The sequence below is a fragment of the Dendropsophus ebraccatus genome, chromosome 4, assembly GCF_027789765.1.
Source record: "Dendropsophus ebraccatus isolate aDenEbr1 chromosome 4, aDenEbr1.pat, whole genome shotgun sequence".
Classification (NCBI taxonomy): domain Eukaryota; kingdom Metazoa; phylum Chordata; class Amphibia; order Anura; family Hylidae; genus Dendropsophus; species Dendropsophus ebraccatus.
Genome location: NC_091457.1, coordinates 170,472,755 through 170,494,271, shown reverse-complemented (window position 1 = coordinate 170,494,271; position 21,517 = coordinate 170,472,755). Strand labels below are relative to the sequence as shown.

The following is a 21,517-nucleotide window of genomic DNA, read 5'->3' as shown; positions in this document are numbered from 1 at the left end:
CCTGTACCGGGATATAACCTGTACTGGGATATAACCTGTACCGGGATATAAGCTGTACTGGGATGTAACCTGTACCGGGATATAACCTGTACCGGGATATAAGCTGTACTGGGATGTAACCTGTACCGGGATATAAGCTGTACCGGGGTGTAACCTGTACCAGGATATAAACTGTACTGGGATGTAACCTGTACCGGGATATAAGCTGTACTGGGATGTAACCTGTACCGGGATATAAGCTGTACCGGGGTGTAACCTGTACCGGGATATAAGCTGTACTGGGATGTAAGCTGTACCGGGATATAAGCTGTACTGGGATGTAAGCTGTACCGGGGTGTTACCTGTACCGGGATATAAACTGTATCGGGATATAACTGTAACGCCTGGAGTCGTGGATCCACTGAACCGTCACTAGCGGCACTAACCTCACCAGGGAGCGGAATCTAAGGGGCCGCTGGTTTTCACCAGAGCCCGCCGCAAGGCGGGATGGGCTTGCTGCGGCAGGCGACCCCCAGGTCGCTACCCCTGGCTTGGTTGCTAGTGACAGCAGGCGAGGCGTGGCAGGAGCAGAATGCAGAAGAAGTGCAGGCAGAGGTCTGTAGGCGTAATTGCAGGTGGCAGACAGTACTCAGGAACAATAGGAAGGCAGCGGACAGGGACAAGGGACCAGGACAGCGGACAGGGAACAAGAAACAAGGACTGAGGTCAGGAACAACAGGGAGCTGGGACAAACGCTATGGGAAGCATGTAGAGGCTCCAACACCTGTGGTGGGGCAGGGCTGGAATTAATAGGAGAGTGTGTGAGCAGGAACCAATTAGGGGCGGACTGCCCCTTTAACACCGAGACAGCCTGTGCGCGCGCGCCCTAGGAGGCGGGGACGCGCGCGCTGGCCGGAACAGCGACGGACAGGAGCGGGGCGAGGTGAGGGGCCCCCAGGGGCCGAAGTGGCAGCAGCGCCGGGTCCCTGCATGTGGACACCAGCAGCTGCAGGACAGGGTGAGGGGGTACGACGGCGGTCCGGAGCACGGGCCGCCGCCGCAGCCCTGACAGTACCCCTCCCTTTTGGCCTCCCCCTCTTTCTAGCCTGCAAGAATCCCTTGAGAAGGTCCCGATCCAGGATATTACACTCGGGTTCCCAGGATTTCTCTTCAGGACCAAAACCTCTCCAGTCCACTAGGAAGAAACGTCTTCCTCTGACAGTCTTCATGGCCAGAATGTCTTTAACAAAGTAGACGTCGTCCGAGACGGCTTGTGGAGCAGAGATTTATTGGCGAATCGGTTGAGGACCACTGGCTTTAAGAGGGAAACATGGAAGGCGTTCGGGATCCGCATAGTAGGGGGTAGACGGAGTTTGTAGGTGACTGGGTTGATGCGTTTTAGCACCAAGAAAGGACCGAGGAATCGAGGACCCAACTTGTAGCTGGGAATCTTGAGTCGGACATATTTAGCCGAGAGCCAGACTTTGTCACCTGGGAAAAAGTTTGTGGCAGGTCTCCTTTTCTTATCCGCCTGGTCCTTCATGCGGTCAGATGCCTTGAGCAAAGATTGTCGAGTCTGTTCCCAGATCGACTGCAGGTCAGACAACAATTCCTCCACGGCTGGGACCTCAGAGGATGGAGAGAGAGGCAGAGGAGGACGAGGGTGACGCCCGTAGACCACATAGAAGGGTGACTTGCCTGTGGAACTCGAGTCCAGATGGTTGTAGGAAAACTCTGCCCATGGAAGTAGGCTGGACCAGTTGTCTTGGCGAGCTGAGACAAAATGACGTAGATAGTTGCCCAGGATCTGGTTGACCCTCTCCACTTGCCCGTTGGTCTGGGGGTGGTAGGCAGACGAGAAGTCCAACTTCACTTGGAGCTGTGAGCAGAGGGCACGTCAAAACTTAGAGACGAATTGTGAACCTCTGTCGGACACAATGTGAAGGGGAAGACCATGTAAGCAGGAGATGTGTTGAAAGAACAACTGGGCCAGACGGGGAGCAGATGGAAGTCCAGGAAGAGCCACAAAATGAAACATCTTGGAGAAGCGGTCAGTGACCACCCAAATGACTGTGTTTCCCGCAGATGGAGGCAAGTCTGTGACAAAGTCCATGTCTATGTGGCACCAGAGACGGCTTGGTACTGGCAAGGGCTGTAATAGGCCGGCAGGCCTTTGATGGGGTGACTTGTTTTTGGCACAAACGGCACAGGAAGCCACAAAGTCCTTGACATCCTGGAGAAGATTGGGCCACCAGTAATGGCGGGAGATCAATTGCCCGGTCTTTAGAGCTCCTGGATGTCCGGCCACCAAAGAGGAATGACCCCACTTCAAAATTCGTCTTCGAAGTGCAGGGCGCACATAGGTTTTTCCGGGAGGCACTCTCTGAAGAGTAGAGGTAGCGACAGGCACTAGGCGATCGGGAGGTATAATGTGGCGAGGGGATTCCTCTTGTCCCATAACATCAGATGCTCGGGAAAGTGCATCGGCTTTCACGTTCTTCTCAGCAGGACGGAAATGAATGATGAAATTGAAACGTGAGAAGAAGAGCGACCACCTGGCCTGTCGGGGATCGAAGCGTTGGGCCGATTGGAGGTAGAGAAGGTTCTTGTGATCCGTGTAGATGTTGACCAGATGCCTAGCCCCCTCTAGGAATGACGCCACTCCTCCAGTGCCAACTTAATCGCCAAGAGTTCTCGGTCACCAATGGTATAGTTCCTCACGGCAGGGGAGAAAGTCTTAGAGAAGAACCCACAGGTTCTGGTCTTGCCTGATGCGTCCTTTTGCGAGAGCACGGCTCCAGCGCCCACTGAAGATGCGTCGACTACAAGTGAAAACGGCTTGGTGGCATCCGGGTGGACTAGAGCAGGAGCAGAAGCAAAGGCTGACTTTAGGCTAGTGAAGGCTTGCTCGGCCTCAGGTGGCCAATGCCTGGGATCCGCCTTCTTCTTAGTGAGAGCCATGATGGGTGCGACCAGGGTAGAGAAGTGTGGGATGAACTGCTGATAGTAGTTGGCAAATCCTAGGAGACGTTGGATAGCTCTGAGTCCCACAGGACGTGGCCACTGGAGAACAGCTGAGAGTTTGGCTGGATCCATCTGTAGACCCCGATCGGAGACAATATAGCCAAAAAACGGAAGGCTGCGCTAATGGAAAACGCACTTCTCCAGCTTGGCGTACAAATGATTGGCCCGTAGTCTTCGTAGGACCTGACGTACTTGGGTCACGTGAGTCTGCTGGTCAGGGGAGAAGACCAGAATGTCGTCAAGATAGACGATGACGCAGACATAGAGGAGGTCACGGAATATGTCGTTGACGAATTCCTGGAAGACCGCTGGGGCATTGCATATGCCAAATGGCATGACCAGGTATTCGTAGTGCCCATCTCTGGTGTTAAAAGCGGTCTTCCATTTGTCTCCTTCACGAATACGGATCACATTCTACGCTCCCCTGAGATCCAGCTTGGAGAAGATCCTGGCTCCACGGAGACGGTCGAATACTTCGGGGATAAGCGGAAGAGGATATTGGTTCTTGACAGTCACCTTATTTAGGCCCCAGTAGTCTATGCATGGGCGGAGAGAACCGTCCTTCTTCTGCACAAAGAAGAATACTGCGCCAGCAGGGGACGTGGATTTACGGATGAAACCCTTCAGTAAGTTCTCCCGGATGTAGGAGGACATAGCTTCAGTCTCGGGTACGGAGAGGGGGTACACCCGACCACGCGGAGGAGAAGTTCCAGGAAGGAGGTCTATAGGACAATCGTATGTCCGGTGAGGGGGTAGAGAGTCCGCCTCCTTGGCAGAGAAGACGTCAGCCAAGTCTTGGTACTCCGCCGGAAGGCCGGATAGAGGCTTGACGGAATCAGGTGACGTCATAGAGCACTTGGGCTGAGGAGACTTCAGACACCGGTTTGGACAGTCCAGGCCTGAATCTCCCTGGTTCTCCAGTCTAGCTTAGGGGTATGTAATTGCAGCCAAGGGAGACCCAGGAGGATGTCGGAAGAAGAATGGCGCAAGACAAAGAAGGAGATCTTCTCCTGATGTAAAGCGCCCACCTGGAGGACTAGAGGTGCAGTCTGGTAGTGCACAGCTTCGGTAAGAGTCTCGTCCGTGACCGGGGAGATAGACAGGGATCGGGCTAGCTGGGTCACGGGTAGCCGCCATCTTTGGACCAATGTGGCTGCAATGAAACTGCCTGCAGACCCAGAGTCGATGAAGGCCGTAGTCTGGTGCATTTTTCCTGAGGGTGTCTGGATGGACACTGGCAGAGACAACCTTGGAGAGGTGGTATTCACACCTAGGGAGGCCTCTCCCACCGGACCAAGGTGCGGGCGTCTCCCGGTCGCTTGAGGACGTTGGGGACATCTCTGCCGGAAGTGATTAGAACCACCACAGTAGAGGCAGAGATTCAGCTCCAGACGACGAGCTCGTTCCACCTGCATAGGAACCTCAGGAGTCGGCTGGGACACGGAAACAACAGGATTCTGGAAGACCGGCGCCAGTTGGTGATGGCGACGGGACAGGCTTAGTCGCCGTTCTTGCCGGACCTCCTCCTCTCTCTCAGAAAAACGAGTATCGACCCTGGTGGCCAGTAGGATGAGTTCGTTCAGGGAGGTATGAAGGTCTCGGGCGGAGAGCACGTCTTTCACCCGACTGGACAGGCCCTTCTTGAAGGTGGCTATTAGAGCGGCCTCATTCCAGTGTAATTCTGCTGCCAGGGTGCGGAACTGGGTGGCGTAGTCGCCAACGGAGGAACTCCCTTGGGAGTGATTGAGGAGAGCAGTCTCAGCCGAAGATGCACGGGCAGGTTCCTCAAAGACAGAGCGAAACTCGGCCAGGAAGGTTTGGAGATTGGCAGTAATCGGGTCATCTCGGTCCCACAGTGGCGTGGCCCAGGCCAGGGCCCTTCCCTCCAAGAGGCTGATGATGAAAGCTACTTTAGAGCGTTCAGTGAAGAACTGGCTGCTTAAAAGTTCAATGTGCATGGTGCATTGAGTCAGGAATCCTCTGCACAACTTGGGGTCACCACCGTATTTGCTCGGGAGATCCAGTCGAAGTGACGAAGAGGCAGCAGGAGGTGGTGTACGCTGGTCTGTAGTACGCTGCTGTAAGGCAGCAGTCAATTGCTGGATGTGCTGCGATTGCTGCTGGATCTGCTGGGCCTGTTGGGCGACCACTCTGGCTACGTCACGGATGTCAGGCACCTCGCCGGGATCCATGGTTGGAGCCTACTGTAACGCCTGGAGTCGTGGATCCACTGAACCGTCACTAGCGATGGCACTAACCTCACCAGGGAGCGGAGTCTAAGGGGCCGCTAGTTTTCACCAGAGCCCGCCACAAGGCGGGATGGACTTGCTGCAGCAGGCGACCCCCAGGTCGGTACCCCTGGCTTGGTTGCTAGTGACGGCAGGCGAGGCGTGGCAGGTCAGAGGTCTGTAGGCGTAATCGCAGGTGGCAGACAGTACTCAGGAACAATAGGAAGGCAGCGGACAGGGACAAGGGACCGGGACAGCGGACAGGGAACAAGGACTGAGGTCAGGAACAAAAGGGAGCTGGGCCAAACGCTATGGGAAGCATGTAGAGGCTCCAACACCTGGAAGGGGGCAGGGCTGGGATTTACAGGAGAGTGTGTGAGCAGCAACCAATTAGGGGCGGACTGCCCCTGTAACTGCGAGACGGCTGGCACAGCGACGGCCGGGAGCGGGGACGCTGCCGCAGCCCTGACAGTAACCTGTAACGGGGTGTAACCTGTACCGGGATGTAACCTGTACCGGAGTGTAACCTGTACCAGGATATAAGCTGTACCGGGTTGTAAGCTGTACCGGGATGTAAACTGTACCGGGATATAACCTGTACGGGGATATAAGAGGTACCGGGATATAACCTGTACCGGGATGTAACCTGTACCGGGATGTAACCTGTACCGGGATGTAAACTGTACCGGGATGTAACCTGTACCGGGATGTAACCTGTACCGGGATGTAACCTGTACCGGGATATAAACTGTACCGGGATGTAACCTGTACCGGGATGTAACCTGTACCGGGATGTAACCTGTACCGGGATGTAACCTGTACCGGGATGTAACCTGTACCGGGATGTAACCTGTACCGGGATATAACCTGTACCGGGATGTAACCTGTACCGGGATGTAACCTGTACCGGGATGTAACCTGTACCTGGATATAACCTGTACCGGGATATAACCTGTACCGGGATATAAACTGTACCGGGATATAAGCTTTACCTGTATCCGCCATCTAATAGATCTCAGTGACACCTCGGGCAGGGTGGTTATGGTGGCTTAGGACGTTGGTTTGGAAGCGTCACGGTTATGAGACGTGGATGATTACGGTGGGGAATGAGCTTCCAACGAGGAGGGGGGTGACAAGGGTGTATACATGTACATATACACGATACAAGAACTGGTTTATTCCTCAGAGATTTTTGCTTTCTTCACTTCATGTTTTTTCCATATTTTCTTGCTTTGGGCTATGTTCACACTACGTAAAACTACGGCCGTACATAGCCTTGTGTGCAATTGGATCCAGGCCGGAGCGCACACACATCATACACGCTCCGGCCGGGATTGTGCGGCGCCAGAAAAAAATGACAGGTCAGTTTTCTGCAGCCGGAATTCAGTGAATAGCGGCCACAGAAAGACCTGTCAGTGCACAGAGAAGCGAGCGGCTCTGGCATCAGAGCTCTGCGGCCAGAAAGATCATCCAGAGACCGGCCATTCCATGACCCGGCCGGGGTCACGGAACGGCCGGTCTCATACGTAGTGTGCACATAGCCTATTGTTATTCTCACTAAGATTTAGGACTGTATATACATGCTGTATACTATGGTGGTGTACAGGGCTGTATATACACACTGTATACTGTGGTGGTGTACAGGGCTGTATATACACGCTGTATACTGTGGTGGTGTACAGGGCTGTATATAGAGGCTGTATACTGTGGCGGTGTACAGGGCTGTATATACACGCTGTATACTGTGGTGGTGTACAGGGCTGTATATAGAGGCTGTATACTGTGGTGGTGTACAGGGCTGTATATACACGCTGTATACTGTGGTGGTGTACAGGGCTGTATATACACGCTGTATACTGTGGCGGTGTACAGGGCTATATATACATGCTGTATACTATGGTGGTGTACAGGGCTGTATATAGAGGCTGTATACTATGGTGGTGTACAGGGCTGTATATACACACTGTATACTGTGGTGGTGTACAGGGCTGTATATACACGCTGTATACTGTGGCAGTGTACAGGGCTGTACATAGAGGCTGTATACTGTGGCGGTGTGCAGAGCTATATATACATGCTGTATACTATGGTGGTGTACAGGGCTGTATATACACGCTGTATACTGTGGCGGTGTACAGGGCTGTATATACACGCTGTATACTGTGGCGGTGTACAGGGCTGTATATACACGCTGTATACTGTGGCGGTGTACAGGGCTGTATATACACGCTGTATACTGTGGTGGTGTACAGGGCTGTATATAGTGGCTGTATACTGTGGTGGTGTACAGGGCTGTATATACACGCTGTATACTATGGTGGTGTACAGGGCTGTATATACACGCTGTATACTGTGGTGGTGTACAGGGCTGTATATAGAGGCTGTATACTGTGGTGGTGTACAGGGCTGTATATAGTGGCTGTATACTGTGGTGGTGTACAGGGCTGTATATACACGCTGTATACTGTGGTGGTGTACAGGGCTGTATATACACGCTGTATACTGTGGTGTACAGAACTGTATATACACGCTGTATACTGTGGCGGTGTACAGGGCTGTATATAGTGGCTGTATACTGAGGTGGTGTACAGGGCTGTATATAGTGGCTGTATACTGAGGTGGTGTACAGGGCTGTATATAGTGGCTGTATACTGTGGCGGTGTACAGGGCTGTATATAGTGGCTGTATACTGAGGTGGTGTACAGGGCTGTATATAGTGGCTGTATACTGAGGTGGTGTACAGGGCTGTATATAGTGGCTGTATACTGAGGTGGTGTACAGGGCTGTATATAGTGGCTGTATACTGAGGTGGTGTACAGGGCTGTATATAGTGGCTGTATACTGTGGTGGTGTACAGGGCTGTATATAGAGGCTGTATACTGTGGTGGTGTACAGGGCTGTATATAGTGGCTGTATACTGTGGCGATGTACAGGGCTGTATATACATGCTGTATACTGTGGTGGTGTACAGGGCTGTATATAGTGGCTGTATACTGTGGTGGTGTACAGGGCTGTATATAGTGGCTGTATACTGTGGTGGTGTACAGGGCTGGAAATACACGATGTATACTGTGGTGGTGTACAGGGCTGTATATAGTGGCTGTATACTGTGGCGATGTACAGGGCTGTATATAGAGGCTGTATACTGTGGTGGTGTACAGGGCTGTATATAGAGGCTGTATACTGTGGTGGTGTACAGGGCTGTATATACACGCTGTATACTGTGGTGGTGTACAGGGCTGTATATAGAGGCTGTATACTGTGGCGGTGTACAGGGCTGTATATACACGCTGTATACTGTGGCGGTGTACAGGGCTGTATATACACGCTGTATACTGTGGTGGTGTACAGGGCTGTATATACACGCTGTATACTGTGGCGGTGTACAGGGCTGTATATACACGCTGTATACTGTGGCGTGTACAGGGCTGTATACAGAGGCTATAGGTCACTTATTTATTAGCGCTCACATGAATCCGTTTCAGTAACATGTCAGACAGAGTCTTTTCCTATGTACAGGGCGATAAATATAGATTGTTGGAGGCGATGTTCTGCAGGGGTTGCAGACTATCTCAGATATGCTCAGGACGTCCAGCGCCACCAGGCAACCTTCATCCTGTCCCAGACGGCCGTCATGGAGTCAAAGGCGGGGCGAACGTCCAGGATCGAGAACTGATAGTTTTTATCAACTTCTCCCCCATCGTAATAATCGATAACGTATCGCACTTCCTGTCCGCAGCGATTTACAATCCAGTCATGACGGTCAAAGGGAAGTTCATAACTGTGGAGAAAACGGGAAGAAAGCTTAGAGGTGATGTGTGCCACACCCGAACCGCCACCCATCGCCAATATACCGCACCCCATCCAGGACCGCAGCCGCGCTCGGGGCGAGAACTCCTTGGCCTTACCACCGAAACGGACAAGAGTCGGGCCGCACGGGCAATCCCTGAAATACACAAGAGAGATGGGTAACATGGGAGATTGTCACGAGACCCCGCTGTATACAGGAGACAGTCTCCCCGGTGTATAGAGGAGACAGTCCCCCCCCCCCCCCCCCCCCCGACAGCCCCCGGTGTATAGACGAGACAGTCCCCCCGGTGTATAGACGAGACAGTCCCCCCGACAGCCCCCAGTGTATAGAGAAGACAGTCGCCCGACAGACCCCAGTGTATAGAGAAGACAGTCGCCCGACAGACCCCGGTGTATAGACGAGACAGCCCCCCCAGTGTATAGACGAGACAGCCCCTGGTGTATAGACGAGACAGCCCCCGGTGTATAGACGAGACAGTCCCCCCGGTGTATAGACGAGACAGTCCCCCCGGTGTATAGACGAAACAGTCCCCCCGGTGTATAGACGAGACAGTCCCCCCGGTGTATAGACGAGACAGTCCCCCCGGTGTATAGACGAGACAGTCCCCCCGACAGCCCCCAGTGTATAGAGAAGACAGTCGCCCGACAGACCCCGGTGTATAGACGAGACAGCCCCTGGTGTATAGACGAGACAGCCCCTGGTGTATAGACGAGACAGCCCCTGGTGTATAGACGAGACAGCCCCTGGTGTATAGAAGAGACAGCCCCTGGTGTATAGAAGAGACAGCCCCTGGTGTATAGAAGAGACAGTCCCCCAGAGCCCCCGGTGTATCTTTCTGTCTGCTGTTACTTCTGCTGGTGAGTGTGTGAGAACTGCCGAACACATAAACCACAAGCATATAACCTCACTCCCCTTCCCATCATGCATTACTGAGAAATTACAGCAGACCTAAAGTAAATGACGGGCTCAGAGTTTCCATAATGCAGAGAAGTCAAGAAAACTTTGAGCCCCGGACTGTGCCCCACCTGCCCCGGACTGTGCCCCACCTGCCCCGGACTGTGCCCCACCTGCCCCGGACTGTGCCCCACCTGCCCCGGACTGTGCCCCACCTGCCCCGGACTGTGCCCCACCTGCCCCGGACTGTGCCCCACCTGCCCCGGACTGTGCCCCACCTGCCCCGGACTGTGCCCCACCTGCCCCGGACTGTGCCCCACCTGCCCCGGACTGTGCCCCACCTGCCCCACCTGCCCCGGACTGTGCCCCACCTGCCCCGGACTGTGCCCCACCTGCCCCGGACTGTGCCCCACCTGCCACGGACTGTGCCCCACCTGCCCCGGACTGTGCCCCACCTGCCCCGGACTGTGCCCCACCTGCCCCGGACTGTGCCCCACCTGCCCCGGACTGTGCCCCACCTGCCCCGGACTGTGCCCCACCTGCCACGGACTGTGCCCCACCTGCCACGGACTGTGCCCCACCTGCCACGGACTGTGCCCCACCTGCCCCGGACTGTGCCCCACCTGCCCCGGAGGCTTACTTGGCGTGGAGTGCTTCCCACTTCAGGATCTCGGACCAGGCCTGCTCATTGTTCTGGTTGTGAATCTTTATGATGTTGCCCATATCCTCAGGTTTCAGGTCGTCCTCCTTCCATTTCCATCTTAAAGACAGAAACAAAAGAGATCACAACCTCGCTGCACAACATTTACACCACGGCCGGGGTGTGCGGGGGACGGGGTGTGCGGGGGACGGGGTGTGCGGCCGCTGACCCCCGGGGACGGGGTGTGCGGGGGACGGGGTGTGTGGCCGCTGACCCCCGGGGACGGGGTGTGTGGCCGCTGACCCCCGGGGACGGGGTGTGCGGGGGACGGGGTGTGTGGCCGCTGACCCCCAGGGACGGGGTGTGCGGGGGACGGGGTGTGCGGGGGACGGGGTGTGCGGCCGCTGACCCCCGGGGACGGGGTGTGCGGGGGACGGGGTGTGCGGCCGCTGACCCCCAGGGACGGGGTGTGCGGGGGACGGGGTGTGCGGGGGACGGGGTGTGCGGGGGACGGGGTGTGCGGGGGACGGGGTGTGCGGGGGACGGGGTGTGCGGGGGACGGGGTGTGCGGCCGCTGACCCCCGGGGACGGGGTGTGCGGGGGACGGGGTGTGCGGCCGCTGACCCCCAGGGACGGGGTGTGCGGGGGACGGGGTGTGCGGGCGCTGACCCCCGGGGACGGGGTGTGCGGGGGACGGGGTGTGCGGCCGCTGACCCCCGGAGCCGGGGTGTGCGGGGGACGGGGTGTGCGGCCGCTGACCCGCAGGGACGGGGTGTGCGGGGGACGGGGTGTGCGGCCGCTGACCCCCAGGGACGGGGTGTGCGGGGGACGGGGTGTGCGGCCGCTGACCCCCGGGGACGGGGTCGGAATCTCCATGAGCGCAGGGAGCTGCGGCCTCTCACCCCTTGCGGAGCATGGCGTTCCAGAACATCTGCTCAGATGGATACACCCAGTTCTTCTCGGTGCTGGCGCAGGGAATAGTGGATTCTTCTCTGGTCAATGAGAGCGGGAAGGGCTGATCTGCAGCCGGAACTTGGTTGGGTGGAGGCATCTAGAGATACAAACATGTGGTCACATATAATGCAACGTACCACGACACCCGAAACACGAACAGGCGGCCGAGGAGAGAAACTCGTATAGATCCCCGAGAGGTGACAATCTGGGCAGAACACCGGCAGCACCTGCTCGGGGGGGGGGGGGGGGGGGGGGGGGGGGGGGGGGGACCTCTGCCCACATACGGGAGACATTAAGGCCATGTTATTCTGCCCCCCGGAGGTGGCATGTCCACTGCTCCCCCTATACACAGAGTCTGGGAGACCCCCCCCACCAGGACACTCCGCTCACCATATTCGTGGGGTCGATGTCGTCTGTCGCCCTCATCGGACACTGCACGTACTGGTAGGCTCTGTCCTGATGGGCCGGCCCCGAGCAGCTCTGCCTCTCTGCATTCTGGGAAACTTCTTTCTGCATTGGACATCCTGAGAAAACCGAAGGTCACATGTCAGTAATGACTATGGAGCGTACACGTTACTATAGGACACCGGCCACATGTCAGTAATGACTATGGAGCGTACACGTTACTATAGGACACCGGGGGTCACATGTCAGTAATGACTATGGAGCGTACACGTTACTATAGGACACCGGGGGTCACATGTCAGTAATGACTATGGAGCGTACACGTTACTATAGGACACCGGAGGTCACATGTCAGTAATGACTATGGAGCGTACACGTTACTATAGGACACCGGAGGTCACATGTCAGTAATGACTATGGAGCGTACACGTTACTATAGGACACTGGAGGTCACATGTCAGTAATGACTATGGAGCGTACACGTTACTATAGGACACCGGGGGTCACATGTCAGTAATGACTATGGAGCGTACACGTTACTATAGGACACCGGTCACGTCAGTAATGACTATGGAGCGTACACGTTACTATAGGACACCGGGGGTCACATGTCAGTAATGACTATGGAGCGTACACGTTACTATAGGACACCGGAGGTCACATGTCAGTAATGACTATGGAGCGTACACGTTACTATAGGACACCGGTCACATGTCAGTAATGACTATGGAACGTACACGTTACTATAGGACACCGGGGGTCACATGTCAGTAATGACTATGGAGCGTACACGTTACTATAGGACACCGGAGGTCACATGTCAGTAATGACTATGGAGCGTACACGTTACTATAGGACACCGGGGGTCACATGTCAGTAATGACTATGGAGCGTACACGTTACTATAGGACACCGGGGGTCACATGTCAGTAATGACTATGGAGCGTACACGTTACTATAGGACACCGGTCACATGTCAGTAATGACTATGGAACGTACACGTTACTATAGGACACCGGGGGTCACATGTCAGTAATGACTATGGAGCGTACACGTTACTATAGGACACCGGGGGTCACATGTCAGTAATGACTATGGAGCGTACACGTTACTATAGGACACCGGGGTCACATGTCAGTAATGACTATGGAGCGTACACGTTACTATAGGACACCGGAGGTCACATGTCAGTAATGACTATGGAGCGTACACGTTACTATAGGACACCGGTCACATGTCAGTAATGACTATGGAGCGTACACGTTACTATAGGACACCGGTCACATGTCAGTAATGACTATGGAGCGTACACGTTACTATAGGACACCGGGGGTCACATGTCAGTAATGACTATGGAGCGTACACGTTACTATAGGACACCGGGGGTCACATGTCAGTAATGACTATGGAGCGTACACGTTACTATAGGACACCGGGGGTCACATGTCAGTAATGACTATGGAGCGTACACGTTACTATAGGACACTGGTCACATGTCAGTAATGACTATGGAGCGTACACGTTACTATAGGACACCGGAGGTCACATGTCAGTAATGACTATGGAGCGTACACGTTACTATAGGACACCGGAGGTCACATGTCAGTAATGACTATGGAGCGTACACGTTACTATAGGACACCGGAGGTCACATGTCAGTAATGACTATGGAGCGTACACGTTACTATAGGACACCGGGGGTCACATGTCAGTAATGACTATGGAGCGTACACGTTACTATAGGACACCGGAGGTCACATGTCAGTAATGACTATGGAGCGTACACGTTACTATAGGACACCGGTCACATGTCAGTAATGACTATGGAGCGTACACGTTACTATAGGACACCGGTCACATGTCAGTAATGACTATGGAGCGTACACGTTACTATAGGACACCGGGGGTCACATGTCAGTAATGACTATGGAGCGTACACGTTACTATAGGACACCGGAGGTCACATGTCAGTAATGACTATGGAGCGTACACGTTACTATAGGACACCGGGGGTCACATGTCAGTAATGACTATGGAGCGTACACGTTACTATAGGACACCGGGGGTCACATGTCAGTAATGACTATGGAGCGTACATGTTACTATAGGACACCGGGGGTCACATGTCAGTAATGACTATGGAGCGTACACGTTACTATAGGACACCGGGGGTCACATGTCAGTAATGACTATGGAGCGTACACGTACTATAGGACACCGGGGGTCACATGTCAGTAATGACTATGGAGCAGTACACGTTACTATAGGACACCGGGGGTCACATGTCAGTAATGACTATGGAGCGTACACGTTACTATAGGACACCGGTCACATGTCAGTAATGACTATGGAGCGTACACGTTACTATAGGACACCGGTCACATGTCAGTAATGACTATGGAGCGTACACGTTACTATAGGACACCGGGGGTCACATGTCAGTAATGACTATGGAGCGTACATGTTACTATAGGACACCGGGGGTCACATGTCAGTAATGACTATGGAGCGTACACGTTACTATAGGACACCGGGGGTCACATGTCAGTAATGACTATGGAGCGTACACGTTACTATAGGACACCGGTCACATGTCAGTAATGACTATGGAGCGTACACGTTACTATAGGACACCGGGGGTCACATGTCAGTAATGACTATGGAGCGTACACGTTACTATAGGACACCGGAGGTCACATGTCAGTAATGACTATGGAGCGTACACGTTACAACAGATATCAGACCATCTCTGACCATCACACGCACCTTCCATCCTCTTCTGATGCATCGGACATCCTGAAGGGGGTGATGGGGAGGCGTCTGGATCTACAGTCCCGGCAGGTGGAGAGGGGGAAGCGGGCGGTGTGGAGGCGGAGGCGGGCGGTGTGGAGGCGGGCGGTGTGGAGGCGGAGGCGGGCGGTGTGGAGGCGGGCGGTGTGGAGGCGGAGGTGCCCATGTTACCTTTTAAAAAATACACTAACAGATTATATATTACCAGGAACTGTGTGGCTCAGTGATCTGTACATTTACTGAACATCACCCCAGACTAGGAATCAGCTACAAGGGGGAGGAGGACACCGCGTATACCCGGCCTCAGTGATATCTCCTCCTCCCCATCAGATCTGTGTATACCCGGCCTCAGTGATGTCTCCCCATCAGATCTGTGTATACCCGGCCTCAGTGATGTCTCCTCCTCCCCATCAGATCTGTGTATACCCGGCCTCAGTGATGTCTCCTCCTCCCCATCAGATCTGTGTATACCCGGCCTCAGTGATGTCTCCCCATCAGATCTGTGTATACCCGGCCTCAGTGATGTCTCCTCCTCCCCATCAGATCTGTGTATACCCGGCCTCAGTGATGTCTCCTCCTCCCCATCAGATCTGTGTATACCCGGCCTCAGTGATGTCTCCTCCTCCCCATCAGATCTGTGTATACCCGGCCTCAGTGATATCTCCTCCTCCCCATCAGATCTGTGTATACCCGGCCTCAGTGATTGTCTCCTCCTCCACCATCAGATCTGTGTAATACCCGGCCTCAGTGATGTCTCCTCCTCCCCCATCAGATCTGTGTATACCCGGCCTCAGTGATGTCTCCTCCTCCCCATCAGATCTGTGTATACCCGGCCTCAGTGATGTCTCCCCATCAGATCTGTGTATACCCGGCCTCAGTGATGTCTCCTCCTCCCCATCAGATCTGTGTATACCCGGCCTCAGTGATGTCTCCTCCTCCCCCTCAGATCTGTGTATACCCGGCCTCAGTGATGTCTCCTCCCCATCAGATCTGTGTATACCCGGCCTCAGTGATGTCTCCTCCTCCCCATCAGATCTGTGTATACCCGGCCTCAGTGATGTCTCCTCCCCATCAGATCTGTGTATACCCGGCCTCAGTGATGTCTCCTCCTCCCCATCAGATCTGTGTATACCCGGCCCTCAGTGATGTCTCCTCCCCATCAGATCTGTGTATACCCGGCCTCAGTGATGTCTCCTCCTCCCCATCAGATCTGTGTATACCCGGCCTCAGTGATGTCTCCTCCTCCCCATCAGATCTGTGTATACCCGGCCTCAGTGATGTCTCCCCATCAGATCTGTGTATACCCGGCCTCAGTGATGTCCTCCTCCTCCCCATCAGATCTGTGTATAACCCGGCCTCAGTGATGTCTCCTCCTCCCCATCAGATCTGTGTATACCCGGCCTCAGTGATGTTCTCATCCTCCCCATCAGAATCTGTGTATAACCCGGGCCATCAGTGATGTCTCCTCCTCCCCATCAGATCTGTGTATACCCCGGCCTCAGTGATGTCATCCTCCTCCCCATGCAGATCTGTTGTATACCCGGCCCTCAGTGATGTCCTCCTCCTCCCATCAGATCTGTGTATAACCCGCCTGCAGTGATGTCTCCTCCCCATCAGATCTGTGTAAATACCCGGCCTCAGTGATGTCTCCTCCCCATCAGATCTGTGTATACCCGGCCTCAGTGATGTCTCCTCCTCCCCATCAGATCTGTGTATACCCGGCCTCAGTGATGTCTCCTCCCCATCAGATCTGTGTATACCCGGCCTCAGTGATGTCTCCTCCTTCCCATCAGATCTGTGTATACCCGGCCTCAGTGATGTCTCCTCCTCCCCATCAGATCTGTGTATACCCGGCCTCAGTGATATCTCCTCCCCATCAGATCTGTGTATACCCGGCCTCAGTGATGTCTCCTCCTCCCCATCAGATCTGTGTATACCCGGCCTCAGTGATGTCTCCTCCTCCCCATCAGATCTGTGTATACCCGGCCTCAGTGATATCTCCTCCCCATCAGATCTGTGTATACCCGGCCTCAGTGATGTCTCCTCCCCATCAGATCTGTGTATACCCGGCCTCAGTGATGTCTCCTCCCCATCAGATCTGTGTATACCCGGCCTCAGTGATGTCTCCTCCTCCCCATCAGATCTGTGTATACCCGGCCTCAGTGATGTCTCCCCATCAGATCTGTGTATACCCGGCCTCAGTGATGTCTCCTCCCCATCAGATCTGTGTATACCCGGCCTCAGTGATGTCTCCTCCTCCCCATCAGATCTGTGTATACCCGGCCTCAGTGATGTCTCCTCCTCCCCATCAGATCTGTGTATACCCGGCCTCAGTGATGTCTCCTCCTCCCCATCAGATCTGTGTATACCCGGCCTCAGTGATGTCTCCTCCTCCCCATCAGATCTGTGTATACCCGGCCTCAGTGATGTCTCCTCCCCATCAGATCTGTGTATACCCGGCCTCAGTGATGTCTCCTCCTCCCCATCAGATCTGTGTATACCCGGCCTCAGTGATATCTCCTCCTCCCCATCAGATCTGTGTATACCCGGCCTCAGTGATGTCTCCCCATCAGATCTGTGTATACCCGGCCTCAGTGATGTCTCCTCCTCCCCATCAGATCTGTGTATACCCGGCCTCAGTGATGTCTCCTCCTCCCCATCAGATCTGTGTATACCCGGCCTCAGTGATGTCTCCTCCCCATCAGATCTGTGTATACCTGGCCTCAGTGATGTCTCCTCCTCCCCATCAGATCTGTGTATACCCGGCCTCAGTGATGTCTCCTCCTCCCCATCAGATCTGTGTATACCCGGCCTCAGTGATGTCTCCTCCCCATCAGATCTGTGTATACCTGGCCTCAGTGATGTCTCCTCCTCCCCATCAGATCTGTGTATACCCGGCCTCAGTGATGTCTCCTCCTCCCCATCAGATCTGTGTATACCCGGCCTCAGTGATGTCTCCTCCTCCCCATCAGATCTGTGTATACCCGGCCTCAGTGATGTCTCCTCCTCCCCATTAGATCTGTGTATACCCGGCCTCAGTGATGTCTCCCCATCAGATCTGTGTATACCCGGCCTCAGTGATGTCTCCTCCTCCCCATCAGATCTGTGTATACCCGGCCTCAGTGATATCTCCTCCCCATCAGATCTGTGTATACCCGGCCTCAGTGATGTCTCCTCCCCATCAGATCTGTGTATACCCGGCCTCAGTGATGTCTCCTCCTCCCCATCAGATCTGTGTATACCCGGCCTCAGTGATGTCTCCTCCTCCCCATCAGATCTGTGTATACCCGGCCCTCAGTGATGTCTCCTACTCCCCATCAGATCTGTGTATACCCGGCCTCAGTGTTGTCTCCTCCTCCCCATCAGATCTGTGTATACCCGGCCTCAGTGATGTCTCCTCCTCCCCATCAGATCTGTGTATACCCGGCCTCAGTGATGTCTCCTCCCCATCAGATCTGTGTATACCCGGGCCTCAGTGATGTCTCCCCATCAGATCTGTGTATACCCGGCCTCAGTGATGTCTCCCTCCCCATCAGATCTGTGTATACCCGGCCTCAGTGATGTCTCCTTCCTCCCCATCAGATCTGTGTATACCCGGCCTCAGTGATGTCTCCTCCTCCCCATCAGATCTGTGTATACCCGGCCTCAGTGATGTCTCCTCCTCCCCATCAGATCTGTGTATACCCGGCCTCAGTGATGTCTCCTCCTCCCCATCAGATCTGTGTATACCCGGCCTCAGTGATGTCTCCTCCCCATCAGATCTGTGTATACCCGGCCTCAGTGATGTCTCCTCCCCATCAGATCTGTGTATACCCGGCCTCAGTGATGTCTCCTCCTCCCCATCAGATCTGTGTATACCCGGCCTCAGTGATGTCTCCTCCCCATCAGATCTGTGTATACCCGGCCTCAGTGATGTCTCCTCCTCCCCATCAGATCTGTGTATACCCGGCCTCAGTGATGTCTCCTCCTCCCCATCAGATCTGTGTATACCCGGCCTCAGTGATGTCTCCTCCTCCCCATCAGATCTGTGTATACCCGGCCTCAGTGATGTCTCCTCCTCCCCATCAGATCTGTGTATACCCGGCCTCAGTGATGTCTCCTCCCCATCAGATCTGTGTATACCCGGCCTCAGTGATGTCTCCTCCCCATCAGATCTGTGTATACCCGGCCTCAGTGATGTCTCCTCCTCCCCATCAGATCTGTGTATACCCGGCCTCAGTGATGTCTCCTCCTCATCAGATCTGTGTATACCCGGCCTCAGTGATGTCTCCCCATCAGATCTGTGTATACCCGGCCTCAGTGATGTCTCCTCCTCCCCATCAGATCTGTGTATACCCGGCCTCAGTGATGTCTCCTCCCCATCAGATCTGTGTATACCCGGCCTCAGTGATGTCTCCTCCTCCCCATCAGATCTGTGTATACCCGGCCTCAGTGATGTCTCCTCCTCCCCATCAATATCTGTGATATTTTTGGTTTCAAGATGGATTTTTTGATCCTTTTATCAGATCTATGTATACCTAGCCTCAGTGGTGTCCTCATCACCTATACAGATCTGTGTATACCCGGCCTCAGTGATGTCTCTCTCCCCCTTAGATCTGTGTATACCCGGCCTCAGATGTCTCCTCCTCCCCATCAGATCTGTGTATACCCTGCCTCAGTGATGTCTCCTCTCCCCTCAGATCTGTGTATACCCGCCTCAGTGATGTCTCCTCCCCATCAGATCTGTGTATACCCGCCTCAGTGATATGTCTCCTCCTCCCCATCAGATCTGTGTATACCCGGCCTCAGTGATGTCTCCTCCCCATCAGATCTGTTATACCCGGCCTCAGTGATGTCTCCTCCTTCCATCAGATCTGTGTATACCCGGCCTCAGTGATGTCTCCTCCTCCCCATCAGATCTGTGTATACCCGGCCTCAGTGATGTCTCCTCCCATCAGATCTGTGTATACCCGGCCTCAGTGATGTCTCCTCCTCCCCATCAGATCTGTGTATACCCGGCCTCAGTGATGTCTCCTCCTCCCCATCAGATCTGTGTATACCCGGCCTCAGTGATGTCTCCTCCTCCCCCTCAGATCTGTGTATACCCGGCCTCAGTGATGTCTCCTCCTCCCCATCAGATCTGTGTATACCCGGCCTCAGTGATGTCTCCTCCCCATCAGATCTGTGTATACCCGGCCTCAGTGATGTCTCCTCCTCCCCATCAGATCTGTGTATACCCGGCCTCAGTGATGTCTCCCCATCAGATCTGTGTATACCCGGCCTCAGTGATGACTCCTCCCCATCAGATCTGTGTATACCCGGCCTCAGTGATGTCTCCTCCTCCCCATCAGATCTGTGTATACCCGGCCTCAGTGATGTCTCCTCCTCCCCATCAGATCTGTGTATACCCGGCCTCAGTGATGTCTCCTCATCCCATCAGATCTGTGTATACCCGCCGCCTCAGTGATGTCTCCTCCTCCCCATCAGATCTGTGTATACCCGGCCTCAGTGATGTCCTCCTCTCCCCATCTCAGAATCTTGTATACCCGGCCTCAGCTATGTCTCCTCTCCCCCATCAGATCTGTGTATACCCGCCTCAGTGATATCCTCTCCTCCCATCAGATCTGTGTATACCCGGCCTCAGTGATGTATCCTCCCCTCAGATCTGTGTATACCCGGCCTCAGTGATGTCTCCTCCTCCCATCAGATCTGTGTATACCCGGCCTCAGTGATGTCTCCTCCTCCCCATCAGATCTGTGTATACCCGGCCTCAGTGATGTCTCCTCCCCAGTTCTGTGGATACCCGCTCAGTGATGTCTCCTCCCCCCATCAGATCTGTGTATACCGGCCTCAGTGATGTCTCCTCCTCCCCATCAGATCTGTGTATACCCGGCTCAGTGATGTCTCCTCCCATCATCAGATCTTTGTATACCTGGCCTCAGTGATGTCTCCTCCCCCATCAGATCTGTGTATACCCGCCTCAGTGATGTCTCCTCCTCCCCTCAGATATCTGTGTATACCCGGCCTCAGTGATGTCTCCTCCTCCCATCAGATCTGTGTATACCCGGCCTCAGTGATTTCTCCTCCTCCCCATTAGATATGTGTATACCCGGCCTCAGTGATGTCTCCCCATCAGATCTGTGTATACCCGGCCTCAGTGATGTCTCCTCCTCCCCATCAGATCTGTGTATCCCGGCCTTCATTGATGTCCTCCTCCCCATCTATATGTGTATACCCGGCCTCAGTGATGTCTCCCCATCAGATCTGTGTATACCCGGCCTCAAGTGATGTCTCCTCCTCCCACCCATCAGATCTGTGTATACCCGGCCTCAGTGATGTCTCCTCCTCCCCATCAGATCTGTGTTACCCGGCCTCAGTGATGTCTCCTCCTATCAGATCTGTGTATACCCGGCCTCAGTGATGTTCTCCTCCTCCCCATCAGATCTGTGTATAACCCTGCCTCAGTGATATCTCCTCCCATCAGATCTGTGTATACCCGCCTCAGTGATGTCTCCTCCTCCCATCAGATCTGTATACCCGGCCTCAGTGATGTCTCCTCCTCCCATCAGATCTGTGTATACCCGGCCTCCTGATGTCTCCTCCTCCCATCGATCTGTGTATACCCGGCCTCAGTGATGTCTCCTCCCATCAGATCTGTGTATACCCGGCCTCAGTGAGTCTCCTCCCATCAGATCTGTGTATACCGGCTCAGTGATGTCTCCCTCCTCCCCATCAGATCTGTGTATACCCGCCTCAGTGATGTCTCCTCCCCATCAGATCTGTGGTATACCCGGCCTCAGTGATGTCTCCTCC

The 21,517-nt window shown here is 54.5% G+C and overlaps 1 protein-coding gene across 2 annotated transcripts; it reads right to left on the bottom strand.

Moving 5' to 3' along the window:
• Window positions 1-8,673: 8,673 nt before the first annotated feature.
• On the bottom strand, window positions 8,674-14,941 carry HCCS (holocytochrome c synthase). Of its 2 annotated transcripts, XM_069967729.1 has the most exons (7): window positions 14,878-14,941; window positions 14,702-14,826; window positions 11,921-12,054; window positions 11,479-11,627; window positions 10,577-10,696; window positions 9,091-9,177; window positions 8,674-9,012 (listed from the first exon to the last, which is right to left on the bottom strand). In XM_069967729.1, exons 1-7 carry the CDS (start codon window positions 14,889-14,891, stop codon window positions 8,814-8,816), a joined length of 828 nt encoding a protein of 275 aa, XP_069823830.1. In that variant the 5' UTR covers window positions 14,892-14,941; the 3' UTR covers window positions 8,674-8,813. The 2 variants fall into 2 exon arrangements, with proteins under 2 accessions (XP_069823830.1, XP_069823829.1); XM_069967728.1 differs by having other exon boundaries at window positions 14,702-14,922.
• Window positions 14,942-21,517: the final 6,576 nt, after the last annotated feature.

Bases quoted from the DNA above. Each gene is read 5' to 3' on its own strand.
- HCCS (XM_069967728.1), bottom strand. From the start codon at position 14,891: ATGGGCACCTCCGCCTCCACACCGCCCGCCTCCACACCGCCCGCCTCC. The intron at 10,697-11,478 runs GTGAGAGGCCGC...TCTGTCTTTAAG, and splicing joins AACGCCATGCTCCGCAAGGG to ATGGAAATGGAAGGAGGACG. The intron at 9,013-9,090 runs GTGCGGTATATT...TTTTCTCCACAG, and splicing joins CGGCTGCGGTCCTGGATGGG to TTATGAACTTCCCTTTGACC.